General features: G+C 37.8%; 1 protein-coding gene across 1 annotated transcript in view; it reads left to right on the forward strand.

The window, feature by feature from the left end:
- The window catches only part of LOC137856458 (centromere-associated protein E-like), a 33,189-nt gene that overhangs the window by 2,297 nt on the left and 11,565 nt on the right, over window positions 1-19,327 (forward strand). Inside the window, exons 5-29 of the mRNA XM_068681862.1 lie at window positions 390-509; window positions 1,428-1,509; window positions 1,696-1,763; window positions 1,848-1,919; window positions 2,616-2,667; window positions 3,507-3,594; window positions 3,775-3,901; window positions 4,376-4,495; window positions 5,872-6,030; window positions 6,422-6,566; window positions 6,814-6,911; window positions 7,198-7,254; window positions 7,334-7,501; window positions 9,758-9,832; window positions 10,099-10,221; window positions 10,596-10,730; window positions 11,297-11,474; window positions 11,685-11,837; window positions 12,503-12,819; window positions 13,683-13,994; window positions 14,200-14,358; window positions 16,142-16,363; window positions 17,215-17,373; window positions 17,572-17,799; window positions 18,996-19,133. Coding sequence (XP_068537963.1) covers window positions 390-509; window positions 1,428-1,509; window positions 1,696-1,763; window positions 1,848-1,919; window positions 2,616-2,667; window positions 3,507-3,594; window positions 3,775-3,901; window positions 4,376-4,495; window positions 5,872-6,030; window positions 6,422-6,566; window positions 6,814-6,911; window positions 7,198-7,254; window positions 7,334-7,501; window positions 9,758-9,832; window positions 10,099-10,221; window positions 10,596-10,730; window positions 11,297-11,474; window positions 11,685-11,837; window positions 12,503-12,819; window positions 13,683-13,994; window positions 14,200-14,358; window positions 16,142-16,363; window positions 17,215-17,373; window positions 17,572-17,799; window positions 18,996-19,133 — 3,555 coding nt within the window. The remainder of the gene's footprint in view (window positions 1-389; window positions 510-1,427; window positions 1,510-1,695; window positions 1,764-1,847; window positions 1,920-2,615; window positions 2,668-3,506; window positions 3,595-3,774; window positions 3,902-4,375; window positions 4,496-5,871; window positions 6,031-6,421; window positions 6,567-6,813; window positions 6,912-7,197; window positions 7,255-7,333; window positions 7,502-9,757; window positions 9,833-10,098; window positions 10,222-10,595; window positions 10,731-11,296; window positions 11,475-11,684; window positions 11,838-12,502; window positions 12,820-13,682; window positions 13,995-14,199; window positions 14,359-16,141; window positions 16,364-17,214; window positions 17,374-17,571; window positions 17,800-18,995; window positions 19,134-19,327) is intronic.

The following is a 19,327-nucleotide window of genomic DNA, read 5'->3' on the forward strand; positions in this document are numbered from 1 at the left end:
CTGTACTTTCTGTGGTGCTGTAGTCTAGTGTGTGGCCTTTCCTAGCAAAGCAGGTCGAAGAGAGAGAAGTCAAGCTACACCAAGAAGAGAGAAAAGAATTAAGTATGGAAAGGGGAGTTGAATTGACCTATTGTCACGCTTCTGTAGACCAATTAATTTGCTTTTATGACTTAATAAACGTGATACACCATTAATGCAGCTGGAAGGAGACGGGACAGAAGGAAATGCATCTGTATTTGTAGATGCTCACGTGCAAAGGGGAAAGAAGTCTGTGGAAGGATATCCAAGCATATAGCTTTGAGTTCAGAGTACTTTAATTAAAAGGTGTTCGTTGTTTAGTCTGATCTAATTTGCTTAATACTGTTTTTATTTCCTCTTGCGATCATTAGATTCCAGACAGAGAATTCTTGTTAAGAGTTTCCTACATGGAAATCTACAATGAAACCATTACGGATTTGCTTTGTGATACCAGGAAAAAGAAGCCTCTAGGAATTCGTGAGGATGTTAATGTAAGTGGATATTATGTTAATGTAAGAAGACACATCAATTTCATCTGCTTGAGGGGAAAAAAAGCTTTGAGGCATCTAGGTGAAAACATTTCCTCATCAAACTGTAATTGTTATATTCAAAGACAGCAGAAAGGCACTTTATGTAATAGAACAGCAACAGTGAAGCTGGGCTTGCTGTTGCTGACTTATCTTTATAAATGTTGATAAAACGTAGACTTCGTTCTTGATGTTTTCCAAGAGAGTGTATTTTATTTAACCGAAACAGTGAATACTTGGGATTTTTCTAGCTAGTGGAACTACAAACATGGTATTGATTCCCTAGCTCAATGCGTTAGAAGTCTTCAAAAGATAGAAAGATGCTATTAAAGCAGCTCTGTATGTCATCTACAAAGTGGACAGAATTTTCTTCTACTGTAATCGCAGAAAAGTTATCAGAGTAGTACTATGCAGTAAAATAATCTGTAGGGAAAAATAAAATAATGCTATCCTTATGTTCTTGATATCAAGCTTTGTGACAAACTGTTTTTGTATTTTAATTATTTTGATCCATGCTTTTAGAATCTGGGAAGAGGGGAGACATATAAGCTCCATGATTATGGCCTTATAACGCTTCCAGATATATCTTTCTGGACCTAATCTGAGGGAATCTCCCTTACCAATGTAATTTTTAGGATGGTTGCTGGAGCTCTGGTTTTTGTCTCTTCAGGTTATAGTACTGTTATGGGTCTAAATCTTCCTCTTTTTTCCAAGAGGCAAACTAAAGCAAAAATACATTCAACTAATCTCACTTCCCTTTAAAAGTACAGTCATAATTCTTGGTAATGTTAACTTAATGTATCCAAGTGAATTATAATTTTCAGTAAGTTATTTAATACTGGTTTTTACCTTTTTTGTTTTTTGTTTGTTTGTTTGCTTAAGAGAAATACATTTGTAGAAGACCTCACTGAAGAGGTGGTTGTTTCCCCAGAAGAAGTTATGGAATGGATCAGGAAAGGAGAAAGTAAGTTGTTTAACCCGTGTCAGCTGATATTTTAGGAAAGTATTGAATTGTATACATCTAGAATCCCGAGTGTCTTTGAGATAATATTCAGAAATTGCTGCTTGTCTTTTATCTCCAATTTATTGGGGTGTATTTCTACATGTGTATTTCAGAAACAGAAGTATTTCTAATACTCTTTTTTGACAGAAAATCGCCATTATGGGGAAACAAAAATGAATGAGCACAGCAGCCGTTCTCACACCATCTTCAGAATGGTAAAAGCCTTTTCCTATGAGAAGGTTGTTTTGTTTTATTAAATATTTGAAGTGACAAAAGCTTATTGTGCCTGCTTCTGCTAGATAATTGAAAGCCGAGAACGAAGTGACCTTGCAAATGCAAACTGTGATGGAGCAGTGATGGTGTCGCACTTGGTAAGAAGTACTCTAAGAAGTTGTTAAGGAGGCATTTAAGCAGGGAGTTTACTGTTGCAGCTTGCCTGTGAGAAAAATGTTATTTTAGAACGATATTGCAAGCATGTTTTGTTGTTAATTTCTATCAGATGCTTCTTGGACATAAATCATGCTTCTGATAATCTGTATAGACGGAGACTACTGGGGCATTATCTGGAGGCTATCCTCCCAGCAGAGGGAATGTTGATGTGGTTAGAGTTGCTAGACAATACATGCTGGACTGAGGAGTGTGATGTCCTCCCCAGGAGCGTAAGGGACTATTGTCAGTGTGTGTCCAGATTTTTGTCAAACATAACTTACCCTCTGAGTGTTCCTGATCACTGACAAACCCAGTGAAATAATTCTGAAGTAGCAAACGTTAAAGCTTCTATTAATAGAGTTTCTATTAAGAGAATAGAATTCCTATATAGAATTTCTCTTAATAGAGTTCCTATGATCTTATTTGATATCCTTAGGCATTTTGAAATTATTTTTTTGAAATGTTGTGGAGTTGCGTATCACTTCCAGTAATGAGAGAGCAATTGTTTGTTTTTTTTTTCCTATTTCTTTCCAAAGCATAGCTATATTTTATGAAATTCTTAGCACGGATTTAGAATTAAGAGGATCTGAAATTAAATTACCCCCAGAACTAATCTGTGAAACGTTTTAATGTTGCAGAACTTGGTAGATCTGGCAGGCAGTGAAAGAGCTAGTCAAACAGGATCTGAAGGTGAGTGTTGAATGAAGTTCTCCTTATGACAGTTTCTGTTAATTAAGGTTTAATGAGAGGCTGTGATGGAAAGGAAGCTCCTATCCATGTGATGTTGTTATTTCTAAGTAATGTATTTTCCACTTGGCAGGTGAGGATCTGCTCAGGAAAATAGCAAAAGTTGTAAAGTGCAGAGAATTGTGTAGTGACATGGCTTTTTCTGGAACAGCAGGTCCAGCAAAAGTTGTAGGCTGTACAAATATAATGAAGATGAATAATCTGTAGTAAAGAGATCATTAGAAGCTCGTACGGACTGTTAATAAATATATAAAGCTGAAGAGTAAGTAGATAGCTCACTGTGTTAACAATCAGGCTTAGTTAAAAAGACAGCATGAAGAACAAAAATGCCATTATTAAAAAAAAATAAATCATAATCTGAGAATAACACGTGAATATCCTCTCTTAAAAGGTGTGACTACCCTGAAAGTTGAATCTAAGGCTGGTTTGGTACAGTTAGATTCTATTTTTTTCTTTCTTTCTTTCTTTTTTTTTTCCTTCAAGTGCCAATTTTAATTGCACGTCTAAATACAAAATAAACTTTGTAAACAAAATTCACATTCCTCTGGCCCTGACTACCTACTAAGTGAAGATTATTAATGCTCATTTGTGATAGACTTTGATTCATTTGGGCTATTCTAAAAGACTTGATACTGAGTGCTGATGTGTCACAGTGCATTTTGGTACTGGAGATGTAACTCTGGACAATCCCTCTGAGCATAACATAACACAACACCTTGACATGTTGAATAAAACAACGTTTAGATACGTCTTCAAGAAAGAAAATACTGTGTAATACCTAGGTCTCCGACTGAAAGAAGGCTGCAATATAAATCGGAGTTTGTTCATTCTGGGCCAAGTTATCAAAAAGCTCTGTGACGACCCTTCTGGGTAAGTGCTTGTGTTGACATACCTCTTTTTGGACAAGTCACTGATAAATTAAGAAGTTAAATCTCTTTAGACATCAAATAGTATTCTATATAGCTCTCCTAAATGTTCTGTCACCTTAAGACAATACTGTTTTTCATAGAAAAATGACTTTTTAAATCTGTTTTCTTACTTTCCCCTCAGTTTCATAAATTACAGAGACAGCAAGCTGACTCGAATTCTACAGAACTCTCTTGGAGGAAATGCTAAGACGGTTATTATTTGTACAATCACTCCTGTTTCTTTTGATGAAACACTCAGTACTCTTCAGGTAAACCTTCTTGCCTGTTGTCAAGTATCATTCTGACTCTAGACTTTAATATTGATGGCTTGGGGTGGGGGGAAAAATGTGACGGGCAGGGGTCTTTAGTCACTGGAACCTTCTGAAGGTCCTCTGCACTTGGGACATGAAATGTGTTTATTTTGTACTCTGCGTGTTCTCTCAGTCACACTGTTGTACTAGTTTGGCTAGCTAGAGCTTTTTGGCAGTTCGACAACGTTTTAGCCAGCTTCTACAAGAAGAGAGGGTAAATGAACTAATGATGAGCTTTAGGCAGGATTGTCTTCCTTTTGGTGCTCTCTAGATCTTTATATTGAAAAATAATTAGGTGTGGTTTTGCTTAAGCACACTTTTCTGTCATTCAACTGTTCCCTTATCTCTGTTGGGAAATAAGAGAGAAAATACGTCTCTTGATGCATTTGTTCTTTAACCGTTGTCCATGAGAGATGATGGTTGCTCTTCCAGTTTGCCAATACAGCCAAAGGAATGAAGAATACGCCAAAAGTCAATGAAGTTCTTAACGATGATGCCCTCCTGAAGAGATATCGCAAAGAAATTCTGGATTTGAAAAAGCAGCTGGAGGAAGTATGTAATAAATACAGTAAAATTTATAGTTTATATATGCCTGTGTGCATATATATAGTGTGTGTGTGTATATATACGCGTACTTTTGTATATTTACAGTGGTAGCTATTTGGAAACTGTTTTAAACCAAGACCAGTTAAATCTGGAGGGGTGGAGAAACCCTTTAAGCCGGTAATTGTTGCTTATATTCAGAGAATAAAAATTGAAAACAAAGCGAAACATAAAGCAATTGATAAAGACCAGTGTATCTGGGTGAAAGCTAATGCTAAACGAGGCCAACTGACTGACGAATGTTTTTGTAGGTGAGAGAGTTTAAGAAACTTATTGTGCCTCATAGTACACTTCGATAGTGCTACAAATGAAAGCAATAATTAACTGACGCTCAATAACCTCCTGTATTATAATTGAAGGTTCCAAATGGATTGTTTCCTCCTTCCTAACAGATGTTCAGCCTAAGCTGCAGCTGTGTTAGATCAGTGGCAAAGTCTGTCGTGTGTATGTTGAAGATATGTTTTAAAAGTGGATCACTTGAGACTTCCCACCATACAGTGTAGTCTCATTCATCTTGCTCAAAACAAACAAACAACAAAAAAAAATAGCCAATACAGTGTTGATGAGAATCCTGCAGGTGTTGTAAGAGAATGCATCATAATATGTGAAGCATGGGAAAATCGCAACTTAGACATGATGCATCTTTCGATGATTTAAATCAAAGCAATATTTTTTGGGGGGGGCGGGGCAGGAAGAGTTATAGAAAAAGGTTAAGGAAAGATTTGGCTTAAAAAAATTAATTTGAAGTATAGATTTCCACCTAGTGGTATGCTTGTTCTGTTATAACATTACATAGTCATGAAAGTACTTCTGTTAAGTACAGAAGAGGTTATTAGAAAATTGCGTGTATTCATCTCTAAATACTTAATTATCGCAAGATAACTAAGCTGTCAAATAACTAGTTACTGCAATGCAGTTGCTTTACAACAGAATAAATTATCAGTGTCCAAAATTTTGAGACATTGTTTGCATTAGAGAAGCATATTGTTATGTGACAATTAAATCATAGCTATGAAAGAGCTTCAGGCCCTGTAGAGAGGTGAGCTTAAACTGTTATATTTGAAAGCATGCTTTCTCTATCTCTATTTTTTAAATTCCTAGAGAAGTCTGTAGCTATATTGTTTTGCTTTTCTAAATACTTGCATATACAGACTTGAAATACTAAGTCTATGGGTAAATTGTGGACTGAATTGTCAGTTGCTTTCTTAAAGACTAGAGACAGCTCTTCCAGACTTAGAAGAATATATGTACGTGGTGTCATTTTTAATTACTAATAATACCTTATCTCTTGTACCATGTCAATATGATTGATCTTTTTATGGAAGGTGTCTCTGAAGACTCAACTTCACGCGGTGGAAAAAGATCAACTGGCCCAGTTGCTGGAAGAAAAAAATTCTCTTCAGAAAGCGCAGGAGGATAGGATACGAAACTTAACTGAGATGCTGGTGACTTCTGCCTCGTTTTCAGCAAAACAGGATATTAAAGTAAGAGCAGCTGTTACAGATCTTGTTTAGAGTTACAGATCTTACATAGAGTCATTGTGAAAATGAAGAATAAGTTTGAGTTATGCAGTCCTGAGACTTCACTTTCAATATGCCCAGACCAATTGTAAGTGTTTGTGCTCAATTTTCACTCTTTTAAGGAATAACCTCTTAAATAACTTGTGAGTAAGCATTCATTCAATTTTGAACAAGACTTTTGCTTACAAATAATCGTGCTGTAGTTCAGTTTTGAAGAAACTGCAAAGCAGAAAGTACTGTAGGATAGCCTGCAGGACTGTTGTAGCAGTAACTTATGCAACATCTACTCTCTACGTAGTGCTTAGATCACCATTTTCTATAAATAAAATCTTAAAATAAATATATTTTTTTTAAGGCCAAGAGAAGAAGAAGAGTTACATGGGCTCCTGGTAAAATAACCCAGAAGAATGTGAATTACTTTGAAGACTTTGAAAAAACAGAATTGACTGAAACAAAAAAAATGAAAGCGTCCCTGTCTTTACTACCAGGTGGAGAGGGTTGTAAGTATCTTTGTGGGGTGGAAGGAGAACAATAAAATTCTGCAAGGCAGCTTTGAAATGAAGACCTGAAAATGAGGAATAATCCCTTGCTTATAAATCTAAATTGATAGATTCAGAAACGTTACTCACTGTGCTACATCATTGCCATTGAATGATTATTTCTGATGTGGTGAAATCTTTGACAGAACTCTTGATGTCTAGTTTTAAATGTACTCTCGCTCTATTTCTAATGCATCTTCCTTTTCAGCTACATTTTCTGAGAGTTCTGAAAATGACAACCAACGTTTAACTCTTCCCGATCAAATTTCGGATACAGAGTGGACTCCTGGACCTGACATGAACTGGGTAACTTCATAATCTCTTCAGTTGGCCTTACGTGGTCTATACACGTTCCATGCTTCTCAGTAAGGTCAGCCTTACCCTTCTTTAGGGCATCAACAATTTTTTGCATCTAACTAGTTAGAAAGCAAGTCTCTGTCATCTGTTTGAAGTTGTGGGATGTTTTTGTGGAGAATGGGCTAGTGAGCTTTGGTATTTAAACAGGACTAGCACTGAAGAGACAAGCAACAAGGAATATAATAAACTTGCTTCGGCTTGTACATCAGCTAACTAGAAGTGATTCTCTTTCTAGACTCAGATAGACTTTGAAGAATCTATACAACGCTGTGAAGTTTCAACGCTAGAAAAGGTAAGCCTGTCCATTAGTGTCTTAAAAATAAGACCAAAATCCCAATAACCTCTCCTAAAGTTTGTTGTCCTTTTTTTAGGACCTTGCTGTAAGTGAAGTCAATGTCCTAAAAGCGAACTTCAATAAAGTCGTATTAGAAAATGAACAGCTGAAATTAGAAGTAAATGAAATGAAGGCGAAACTGAAGGAAAAGAGAGAAACAGAAGAATTTGAAATGCTGGAAAAGAAAACACAAAAAGAGCATGAGGTAAGGTGCACTGAAATACAGATAGATAAGAATTCTGTATACTCAATTTTTTTTTTGAAGAGTTAAGTCAGTATACATCTACTTGGATGTTTATCACAGGTGGTGCTAAGTTGCGCTCAACAGCAGAATGAAAGAATCCAGGATTTGAAATGCACTTAGTGTAAAACTCATATTTAAACTGAATGTTATTTAAATTCGTATTTCATTTTTGAATTTTAACTAGAGGAAGTCTAGTTAAACACATGTATATATTTGTGTGTATCCACACTATATTTTTTGTGCGCATGTATGTGTAATACATGAATGGTCGAGATTTCTGCAAGAGGTTCTCCCTTTCCAATGCGTAATAAACGCGCTATTACTAAATAGGCTATAGAGTATTTTGAAGTTAGTGAAGTGTGGCTTAATAAGCATACTCGTTTCTTGTATAGGACAGTTCAGTGAGTTACAAAGATCAGAGCGATGTCAGCATTATCTTGAAACATTGTTTAACTCGGTCATAACGCGAATGGTGATGTCTGTAAAAGGAAAAAATAAAAGCTGTTTTGTGCCACAAAGTCAGAACATTCTGTCTAGTGGATAATATGATACAGGACATGCAGACTTCCAGTTCCTTTCGCCTCCTCGTGCTTTTTGTGGACATCTTTTTTTGTCCAAATGTCTGTTTTCTTTCTATGCTCTAATTCTGTTACAAGGAATACGTACTTCTACTTAGGCATTACGTTCTAGTTGCCCAAGGGCTAGTCTGTCAAATAAGTTACAGAAGGAAAAGAGACATTTGAGGTATTGAGACACGGGTGTACTTTATTCCATTTCTTACTGTTGAGGGATTTTTGAAACAGCAAAGATCCCATGGCTTGCCGCAGCTGAGCAAACCAAGTCCCCATGACAGTGTTCCCACACTGCCCAATTGAGGAATTCAGAAAAATATTGTTGCCAGTAGCTGGCTTCAGGGACAAGGTCTACGTGACTGCTAATCACAAGGGGGTTGTTTTCTTGCAGGTGGGGTTGTTTTCTTGTAGTTGTTTGTCTGAGTGCTTTTGACCAATAATCTTGAGTGAGACACTATCCGCCCCTGTTAAGTTCACTATAAAAGTCAGGCTATTCGGGTAATAAAATGGAGCATGATCTGACCCTACTAGTGTCTGTCATGTCTTCGACCGTTCTTCCTGCAACATCTTACCTAATACCTTTTCCAGAAGGAGCTGATTCTTTGCTGTCTTGGCTGCAGACTGGTTGTACGCCCTAGGCTGTTTCATATCCTCTTACCATGATGCTAAGGTTGAACTGAAGTTGCATCCTTTCGCCCTGTTTCAGGTTACAATTTAACAGCCTCACCTAGTATTTGTGCTCCCCACAAAAATGTATAGGTATATTCTGAAGCCAACATTGAACAAATCGTGTTAGAATTGTCCCTGAGAAACCTGTGTGTCTAATGACAAATAGTCTAAAGTACCTTAAGTTGCAAGAACTGCTTTTTGAATAAATCCTACCTTCAGATCCATATCTGAAGATACTCCCTAAACTGTAAGCATTTGACACCTGTGTAGCAAAGTAATTACAGCATAAGTGACAGGTCACCTACTTTGCTGAGCAGATTTGGCTGAAATCATCAATTTCAGCCAGCAGACACACAGGGGTAAACTCTACTGTGAAAAATGACAGGAAGTGACTTTTAACAGGTGGTTTGATACTGTTTCTACAGCTCTCCTCTGACCTGAAAATTACAGGTTAGTTTTCCTCCTCCCTATGCTTGTAGCTTTTCTCTGTAGTTTTCTACTTGTGCCTCCTTTCAGAGGATGCAACTTGAACGTGTTTATGGCTTGCTTGCTTCACCTCAGCTCTGACGCTTCCTATTTCTTGTCACTGAATAGATTGCATTAGATAGCTGCGCTGTGTTGTAAAAAGCTGCTTAATGTGACCAATGTGAAGTTTCATACCTTACAGATTTGTGCATGAAATGGCTTTGATCACATTGCTTTCACTTCTTGAGCTGTTTAAAATTAAGTTGGACTTGAAATCTTTCAATTTGCTGGGAAGCCAAAATGGAGCTTTGCATCTTATCTATCAATTTGAAAGGGTGTAGCAGCTTGCTTTGTACCTGTTTAAATACATATTCATGTATATGGTTTGCTAACTAACAGAAAAGAAAACATAAGGTAGACCTTGCTTATTTTTGTGGCGGTGGCAGCTAATACCATTGGTTGTGGTCACTTTCTAACCTCCTCTGCAATTTTGCTTCAATTTGCTCCACAGACAGAACTAATGCATGAAGTTACCAGCCTAAAGAATGTAGTTTCAAATGTGGAAGCGCACAATGTAGAACTTGAGGTGAGTCTGTCTCAAGCTTGCATGCAGTAAGGCTTCTATGGAACGTTGTTTGGTTTGTGTTGGTTATACTCTTATCTACTATGGACAGTCTAGACTTACAGGGCTCTGGTTAGTCTTACCAGCTATAAAGGGGATATTTATAAACTCAATCTTACATAATAAGTGTTACTAAGTTTTCTGTTAGATTTTTACCTGAAAAAAAAAAATGGAGCTAGGTTTTCCCTTGTGTTTTGTTTTTTTTTTCCCTTTTCTCCTGTAACTTTTAGGCAGAAATAAGCTCCAAATTGGAACAGCTGAAAGAGAAAGAGAACAAAATAAAGACGTTACAGAATCGTGTGGAAGAATTGCAGAAAGCAGGAGTGGAAAAAAAGGACGCGTCTGTTTCAGCTGTAAATGTGAGTTTTCTTCTGGGGTTGTGAGGCTATGTTGGATTTTACTTTGTTGGGTATGGGTTAAATATAATTATAGCTTTAGTTTAGTTGAAATCTGCTGTCAAGCGAATTAGCTATTTTTTGAAGCTTAAAACACTGGCTACATCAACAGTTCTCCTGCAAGAAGCGTATTTTATACAGCAATGCTCTGGTGAAGTAAAGCTATGGAAAAGGTTGCACTTCACTCTATCTAAAAGGAACAGTAGAAGGAGAGAGCTCAGATAATGAACCATGTTCTCAAAGTCTCTTCTGTACTTTAACTGTATTATAATGATCAAGTTTGCTTTGTTATGGCCTGTTTTAGCTTTTTTATTATTTTTCCTCTCTTTCAGAGAGATTTTGGTAAACTACTTGAGGAAGTTCAACAGTTGACCAAATCCCTCTTAGATAGTGAAGCTATAGCCTTGGATGCCAAAAAAGAGTCGTCTTTTCTCAGAACTGAGAATCTGGAGCTGAAGGGGAAAATGGCAAGTATTTGTTAAACCACTTTTGTTGCCGTACCAAATACAGTTGAGGTACTGTTGTCTTACAATCAGTAAATACAAGATTTGGCTAGTGACTCGTGCTCCAAGTGATGTTTTCACTCTGGAACTCGTGGAAAACAGGTCTTAGGAGAAAGATGAAAAGATACTAGAGGCTTGTTGTGCAGGAGTAAGTGTGCAGTGTATCAGTATGGAGAGAATAAAGCAGTAGTGTTTGGGGAGTTCCTGGGACAGAAGACTCCAAGTCTGATTTTTCCCAGGGAATAAAACAGTAAGATGAATGCAGGAAAGAGGGGTGGACCGTGCTTTGAGCTTTGGTGGAGTAAAAATGAAATGGGGAAAGCGGTTATGGTTCAACCTCTAATGTAAGGTACATTTTGGTTAGCGCTCTAACAGGAATTAAGTTCTTTAACCGCTACTTGTGTTGTATTGATCATGATCAAAGTTGTTGAGGGCAACAACAGGAAATGCGATGGGATGCAATGTTTAACTGTTAAGCAAGTAGGCTTGGATTTTGTGTGTGAACTGCATGTTGTTTTGTCTTCCTGAAGAATGAACTCTTAAGTAATTACGAGCAAATGCAAAAGGATGTGCAACTCTATCAAAGTCAAATAGAAGCAGGAAAAGCCAGCTACAAAAAGATGGAAGCTGACTTGCAGAAAGAATTGCAGTCTGTATTTCAAGAAAACACAAGGTTAACTTCACTGATGGAGGGTAAAGTTCCAAAAGGTACTGTTCAGTTGGAGTTGGTGCTCTCTTCCCATCCCTTGCCCCTTCTCCCTTTCCCCACTGAGGTGGGTGGTAGGGAAGATTTTGGCTCTAATGTTTTCTAGACTTTAATGTCTATGACGTTCAGAGTGCATTACGCCTCTTCTGCTTAATTTAAAACCTGCTTTTCTACCCTCACGCTTTCTAACCTAAATGTGTTCACTTTTCTAGATTTGCTTTCTGTTGTGGAGCTGGAAAAAAAGGCATCTGATATAAAAGCGGAGCTAGAAAAAGCATTGGAAGAGAATGCACTCCTACAGAAACAAGTAAATGAGCTACCAGAATTTCAGTCTCTACCAAATAGTGTTGAGATGCAGCAGAGAGAGAAACAAAAACAATTCTGGAAAAAAATTAAAATTTTCTGGAGCTGGGCTTCCTTATATTCTCATTATAGAACATATATTGTGTTCTTTATATTGTGCTTCCCGAGTTACACATTAGAGTATCACACATTAGAATCTAATAGGCCTCTTAAAGACAAAAGTAGTCTTGAATCAAATAACATGACATTCTTCAAAAAAAAAAAAAAAAGCCATTAAGGTGCTTTCCCTCAGGTATCTGATACTTGCATTGAAGAAAAAATCAAAGATCACATGCTGAGTCATAAAGTCTGCTAGAACTAATTAATGTCAATTTCTAATAACTAATGTAAATTTCTAGTTCAAAGCTTGCTTATTTGCCTTGCTATAGCTAGGAGTATTAATCCATTCTTAGCTCAGATATATTAAAAAAAAAGTTTTAAATGTCTAAAAAAAATAATTAGTTTGTCTTTTTGAACCCAGTGGGGCTTACCATCATCCCTGTTGTTCAAAGATTTGTTTGGGTTTTATTTTGTTGGGGGAGAGTCTGAAGTCTAGCACCATGCTGTGCTCTGTGTTTTGCCTATATTTGTTTCCAAAGCCTGCGTATGGACACGTTTTATTTTTTTCATTATATAGTTGTGATAAATACTGACTTAGAAAATGCTGTTGATGTTTTCTTTTGTTCGTAGACTCTTGAAAAATGTGAGGAGCTACGCTTACTAGAACTGGAAAGAGAAAAGCTGCTCTCTGAGGCAGCTGATAATGAAGTTAAACTGAAGTATATGACTGAAGAAATTGGGAAACTGAAAGAAGATCTAGCAGATGCACAGCTTAAGCATGAGAACTCCGATCAGGAATATGTAGCACTTAAGCAGCTGCATGAAGAACTAGAACTAAAATACGTAGCTGTGTCGGAGAACAGCGAACAAATGAAACTCCAAATAGAACATCTCTCTAAAGAAGCAGAAGAGTCTGAAACAGCCTTGGACGATGTGAAATTGGAGGTCAGTGTCATCTTGATACTTTAGACACGTAAGATACAAAGAATTCTTCCGCAGTATTAAAATCACTTGGAGAAGTGATCTTGAATGTATAAATAACATTGCAGCTGAAATTCTTGTAGCGTTAGTGGATATTATTTGCTCTTTGCCAGATGTGCAGTCATAGGCTTATGCATCAAAATGGCCCTTCATGGGGAAAGAAACATGTAGTTTACAGCAGGCTGTGTTCTTCTGTTCTCTAGTTCTAATTCTTCTTTTCCCATTCTTAAGTTTATTTATAGGGCAAATCGTATTTAAGTTTATTATTCAAACGTTATTTATTATGAAAATATATTTGAAATATCTAGCTGCGACTCTCTGAAATCGTAGAAACAAAGCTTTCTCCTCAGGGAACCGTTTAGGATTCTGCTTTAAAAGAAAGAAAAGGGCAGATCTTTCAAACCAGAGAAAACCACTGCATTAATTGGGAAATATAAAGGTGGGGGGGAGGAACATCCTTTAGAAGAAAAGGAAACTAAAGATGCGTGTATTTCTGACAAGCCTTTTGGTAGTGCTCTGGCTGTCATAATCAGCTACAGATTTGATTGCTTCCTAAGCTAGGCTACAGTGTCGTGTGTGTTGTGTTTTAGCAAGGCTTTTCCTGCTAGGGAGAAACCATCAGAAGGTTTCCAGAAACGGATGCCTATTTAATGTGGGCCAGAATGTAAGCGGAGGCTTAAAGTGAAACAGTGAAACTTCTGTTCTTTTGCTGAAGAGTGAGAGGATGCTATCGTTTCTAAGTTAATGTGAGTCTGTGAAAACAAGTATGTAACATGCTGTTTTGCATGACAATGAAAGTGTCTGGTCTTTCCCTTTACAAACCAAAGCTCTCTAACAAAATGAAAGAGTTGGAAAAAAAGACAGCAGAGCACGAGCATCTTCTTGGTGTAAGAGAGGATCTTATTCAGACTCAGCAGAAGCTAAATGAAATGGAACAATTGAAAGAGCAAGAGAAGATTATGGAATCGAGATTGGAGGCCAAGGATTCAGAGTTACAGGCAGTTCTTCAACAGCTTAGTGGATGTCGGGAAGAAATAAAAACTCTCACTCAGGAAAGAGATGACCTGAAAGAAAGAGAGGAGTCTCTCCAAGCTGAGAAAGACCAGCTCAGTGAAGATATCAAGGACACTGTTTCAATGGTAGGAATTCTGCCTTTATTGAAGTGGACCGTACATATTAAGGGGAAAGAATATAAGAACGGTTATAACCAATATTGAAATACATAGGGGATTAGGAGAGTGGAGTTTTTTGTGGAGCTTTTTGTTTTTATTCAAGGAGTACTTAGTAATGTGGCAAAATAGCTCAAGCTTCTCTCTTGTGGATTTTCTTCCTTTTATTCTAAAGAACATTTTAGCGCACGAAGAACTGAGAAATGCACAGAGTTCTTTGAAGCAGTCCCAGGAAACTGTTAAGAAATTGGAGAAAAGTCTTTCTGAAAAAGAGTCTCAGATGCTGAGTGTTGAGGAGACACTAAGGAAAACCATCAGTGACCTTGAAAGACAGGTGAGGTGATATATCATCATTCAAAACTTATATTGGAAAATGCTTTTAACAAGTGCGAAAATAAGCCTGGTTAACGTCCCTGCAGTCTCTTCCGCTTGCCCTTAAATTTCTACACCTTTGGCAGAAAGCGTGTGACAAAGGTGTACTGTCTGATCCAAGCCTTCACAGCTTGATGCTCTACAGAGAGATCAGCATCTGCTGATGTACGCTCATAAATCTGTGCTTAACTAGTGCGTTCCAGAGCTGCCGACCTGAGTGGTGGCATTAGATGACAAACGGAAGACGAGACGAGTTGCCATAAGCTTTATGGTTTGTAACACTCAGGTCCCAGTGAGAAGAAGTCTAGCAAGTGGCTGTAAATGGCAGCTGAGCTCCAAACACAGAGCAGAAAGCTGATCCCACGTCTTCATGCTTGGGTACAACAACTTGCAAGGAAGGGTGCTGAGAATATTTTCTTGTGCAGTTGCTTCAGTGGCAATTGCTTTGGCAGGACAACCTGTAATACATGAGACTGGCCTTTAGCCTGAAGTAAGTATATCAGCTGCCAAACCCAGTAAGTCAGCGGTCATTAATTCAGTATTTGCACGGTCGTTTTTTTTTTTTTTTTTGAGTGGATGCATAAAAATAAGTGAAGAGATCCCCTCTTATTTGGCTTCTTCCTCCCAGACATTTTCTAAATAAAATGTGGCTAGTTGCAGAAGAGAGTGCTTAAAAAGTTAAACTTTAAAACAGGTGACAGAAAGGCCAAAGGTCGTTCCGTATTTTTTTCCTATTTTAATTACAGCAGTTTAATACTAGAAATGCTGTAGAAGGAGGAATCAATTTTTTTGTATTTAAGAAAGTAGTTCAGAGAAAGAAGGTCAACTCCTGAAAGTGCAAGAGGCGTTGAAGGAAACAACTGAGCTGAAGCAGAAGGTCAGATGTAGTTCTGCAAATGAAATCAGATTTCTATCAAGGCTGGGCAGCCCATGGCCTCTGCAGACTTCAGGTCGAAAGGGTTCAATAAATGTAGTAATAAAACTTAATTAAAAGCTTTTCCTTTTTTTTTTTTTCCTGTATTGCTTTTCAAAAGAAAGGCATAAAAATAGAGGCAGTGAAAAGATGACCGAATTGCAATTTGACCTGTAAGCTACAACCCTTTATAACAAAACACGCGTTAGTACTGAAGGGTAGCACGTTAGACATCAATGCTGCTATTTGACTTCAATTTATTTTAAGTCTTAATTTTTTTAACATTTCTCTAATAGCATGCTGTCTTTCAGCTATGTGACTCTGCAGATACTTAAGCAACTAAATGGCAGTTTAGTGCAGCAAGTTAAAGAACAAGCTGTTTCTAAACTTAGTGTCTACTTGCTTTCATACCTGAAGCTACTGGGTCTTTAAAACAAAAAACATGAATGCTTGTTAGAATCAAGCCTGTCTGCTGCAGATACAGTAATGGAGTTGTTTTTGTAGAATGATAGTGGATTGTAAATTTTGACACACTTCTGCCAGTGAGATAATCAAACTTCAGTGCTTCTAACTTTTAAGCAAAATTGTTTTCATCCTTTGCTTTCTACCTGAGTAAACTAATGGGCATGTCTTCTGTAAAATGATCCCGTTATAAGAACGCGTGTAGATAGATAATGCTTGTGAAACGTGATCCAGTAGCACTTTTCTTATATCAGCCTGCTTACTGGGACACAAAAAAATAGCATGGTAACGTTTTTTCCAAACTAACAAATGCTTTCCACCTGTGCTGGAAATGATCAGCAGTATTAATAAGAGATATTTGTTCTTTCAGCTGGCTGAAGTAACTGAAAACCTGACTCGTGTCTCTTCTGAGTATGACACGCTACTTGCAGAAAAAGAACAGGCTGAAAGAAGAATGAAGGAGCACGTCTGTCCGGAGCCTGAGAAAGTTGCTGTACTTAATCAGGAGAAAGAAGAACTGCAGCAAATGGTAGAGGTCTCTAAAGCAGAGAGAGAGCAGTTAGAGGCTAACTGTCAGGAAAGCAAGAAGAGAGTATGTATTTAAATCTTTTAATCTTTGTTTGAAAGACACGTTATGCTCCTATATTCCTTGAGTCATGAAGCCTGTTCAGTGTCTCTTCCTTTCTTCACTTGTTCTCAGAAGCAGTAAACTAAACGTAGGTTACTCATCCAATCTGGATCTTGGAACTTGTTTCTTAATTTTATTTCACCACCCCTTTGGTCACTGTGCCACTCTGGGTTTAGCAACAGTTTTTTGCTGCCTGACGGACAAACACTGCCCAAGTTTCCGTGACATTTTTCATCTCCGGTGGCTTTGCGTTTAGCACTGAGCAGTAAAGGTAATACAAGTTGACAGAAATCAAAGGGCTGAAGTCTCCTACCATTTCAGTCCAGGATAAATTGAACAAGAGAAATCTAAACCTGGAAAAGAAATGATCTAATGTATTTCTCCTTCCTGATGTCTTGTTCTTGGGGCAGAGTAGCACTTCAAGGTTCCAAGTATTTGCCTGAAAATGTGTTTGTGTTGACACAGTATTTCAGACAAACTTAACCTGAGGCGCGGCCAACAAAAATGGAGCTAGTAAGTAGGTAAAGGGAAGTCTGGTAAATCTTTCCTAAGAGATTTGCAGAGCCTTTCATAAGAATTAAAAGCTCTCATGAATTTGAGCAAACTTCAGATAGTCTATCCATACTGAAGAGACCAGAGATCCTAACTGTTCCAAAACCTAAAATCAGTTAACTAAGATGAAATCTTCAGAGTTGTAGATCTTGCTACAGCACAACTTGACAAAACATTCCCTTAACTGGTGACAGTTAAGAATTGTAAGTAAAATTTAAGGAAGACATACTGGGTGATCAGCCATGTCACGCTTTGTTCTACAGTTGTCAGAAGTTCTGACAGAAATGGAAAGTCTGCAGGAAGAACTAAAGCATCATAAAGAGCAAGCTGCTATTCAGAAGAACTTGATAGCAGAAGGAGAAGAGAAACAGCAAAAGACTGAAGAAAAACTAACTGAAGAAATAAACAGACTGAAAGAGAAGGCAAGTACGCTAACAAAAGCAACTCTTAAAGCTGCTTTAGAGAATGTCCCCTGAAGGACTGACGGGAATAACAGCTACCGACCTATTTTAATTTGTACTGTTTTGCAGGTCTGCTAGATGAGTTTTTGCTAGTAGACTGTGACATCCTGTTGATAAATAGCATGTGTTGATTTTGTATTGTTTTTTCTACTTTTGTAGATAAACGCGTTGAGTGAGGACTTGAATTTGGTAACTAAGGAAAGGCAACAGCTGCTGGGAGAACTAAAAGAGAAGACTGAAAGTGAAAACAAAGACAATGAACTTCAACAACTAGAGAAAAGATGTGCTGTGTTAGCATGGGAGAGAGATGAGTTTGAGGAACTGCTGGAAGCTGTCCAAGCAGAGAAGAACAAACTGGAGGTTAACCTACAGAAGAGTGTTGATAAGGTGCTTTATCTTTTGATTAAAGTAGAACACCGATAAATGTTTAGGAGAGAAGGCTGGCTGAATCTCGAAGCTGTTTTGAAAAACAGCTGTCTTGCCAGTATTAGTGTTATATGTACAAATTGCAGATACCGGTGTGCTTTGATTTCTGTCTTGGGGAATTGCATTAAGGATCTGTGCGAAGATGTATTCTTTCAAAAAATCTGAGACTTCTTTATTTGGGAAGGAATGAAGAACCAGAAAACATGGATGCAACTACCCAAATGCTTAATGGGCATTTCTGTGAATTTGGTGGTGCGTTTTGGAGTTCCAGAGCTGACACTGAAACAGACCAGTTCTCTGTGTATCTCTGTTTTGCTTCTGGATAAAGAGTAGCTTCATAACAGAGCCCTGGAACAGGTTGCCCAGGCTGGCTGCGGAGTGTCCTGTGGAGACATCCAACACCTGCCTGGATGAGGGCCTCTGCAACACGCTGTAGGCAACCCTGCCTGAGCAGGGGAGCTGGACTAGATGATCTCTCGAGTTCCCTTCTGCCCTCAGCCACTCTGACTTTGTAACGATGAAGATGACAATTGAAGTGGTTGGGTGGTGTCCATCGAGCAGCAGTCTTTGTTCAGACAGGGAAGTCACCTCGGTGATCTGTAGTTGATTCAAATCTGTGGTAGGCAAAGAATTTTCTTACGCGTGCTACCACTATTTTCCAATTCATCTGTTTTAGTGTATCTGTTGCCTTGCTGTAAAGCTTAAACTTCATTTGAAATTTGGAAGTCTAGTGAAAGAAAATAATCAAAGGTAATTTAAAAGCATTTTTGGCAACTGTCTGACCGAAAGTTGTTCCATGTTAGGTCTAGAATTTATTTTCTAGATGGTTCTCAACGTGAACCCCACTCATGGTACATCTCTGCTTTGTGTTCCTCGTCTCTGAAACAGGGATTGTAGAAAATAAGTCAAAGCGTGTTTGTAGCATGCTTTGTATACTTGACATTGAATACTGAGGATTTATCAGTATTCCAAGTTGGTAGGTTTTATTCAGGAGAAACGTTCAAAGACAAAATATGCAACTTTTTAAACTAAAGCAACTTCTGTTTCTGTAAAGTATTTTGACTCGTATGAAATATTGAATGGTCTGGTGTGTTAGAATTAGATTCAGCTAATATCTGAGTTTTGATATGTTAAATCTCTTTCTGTTTTTACTGCAGCTTGTTGAAACAGAAAACGAATTGAAGCGGCAGCAAGAACTCCTCAGCAATGAGAAGATCAAAGCTGAAGAAAGGGAGGAACGTCTGTTGAAGGTTCAGAGGAGGTCAGAGATTGTACAGGACAGCCTAACAAGTAAGGTGAGGAGCTTAGGAGCTTTGGTTTTTAGCTAGCTACTCCACAATTATGTTTTCTGATGTTTCATCCCTGATGAGCTAAGTTTTTGCTCAAGACAAGCCCAATTGAATTTTAAATTGTCAGCCTATCACTGTTGTGTGACATAAGCATGAACACGAGAGGATTTGTAAATGTTTATTTAGCGATATTTAGAAGT

The sequence above is a fragment of the Anas acuta genome, chromosome 4 (assembly GCF_963932015.1).
Source record: "Anas acuta chromosome 4, bAnaAcu1.1, whole genome shotgun sequence".
NCBI classification, from domain to species: Eukaryota; Metazoa; Chordata; class Aves; order Anseriformes; family Anatidae; genus Anas; species Anas acuta.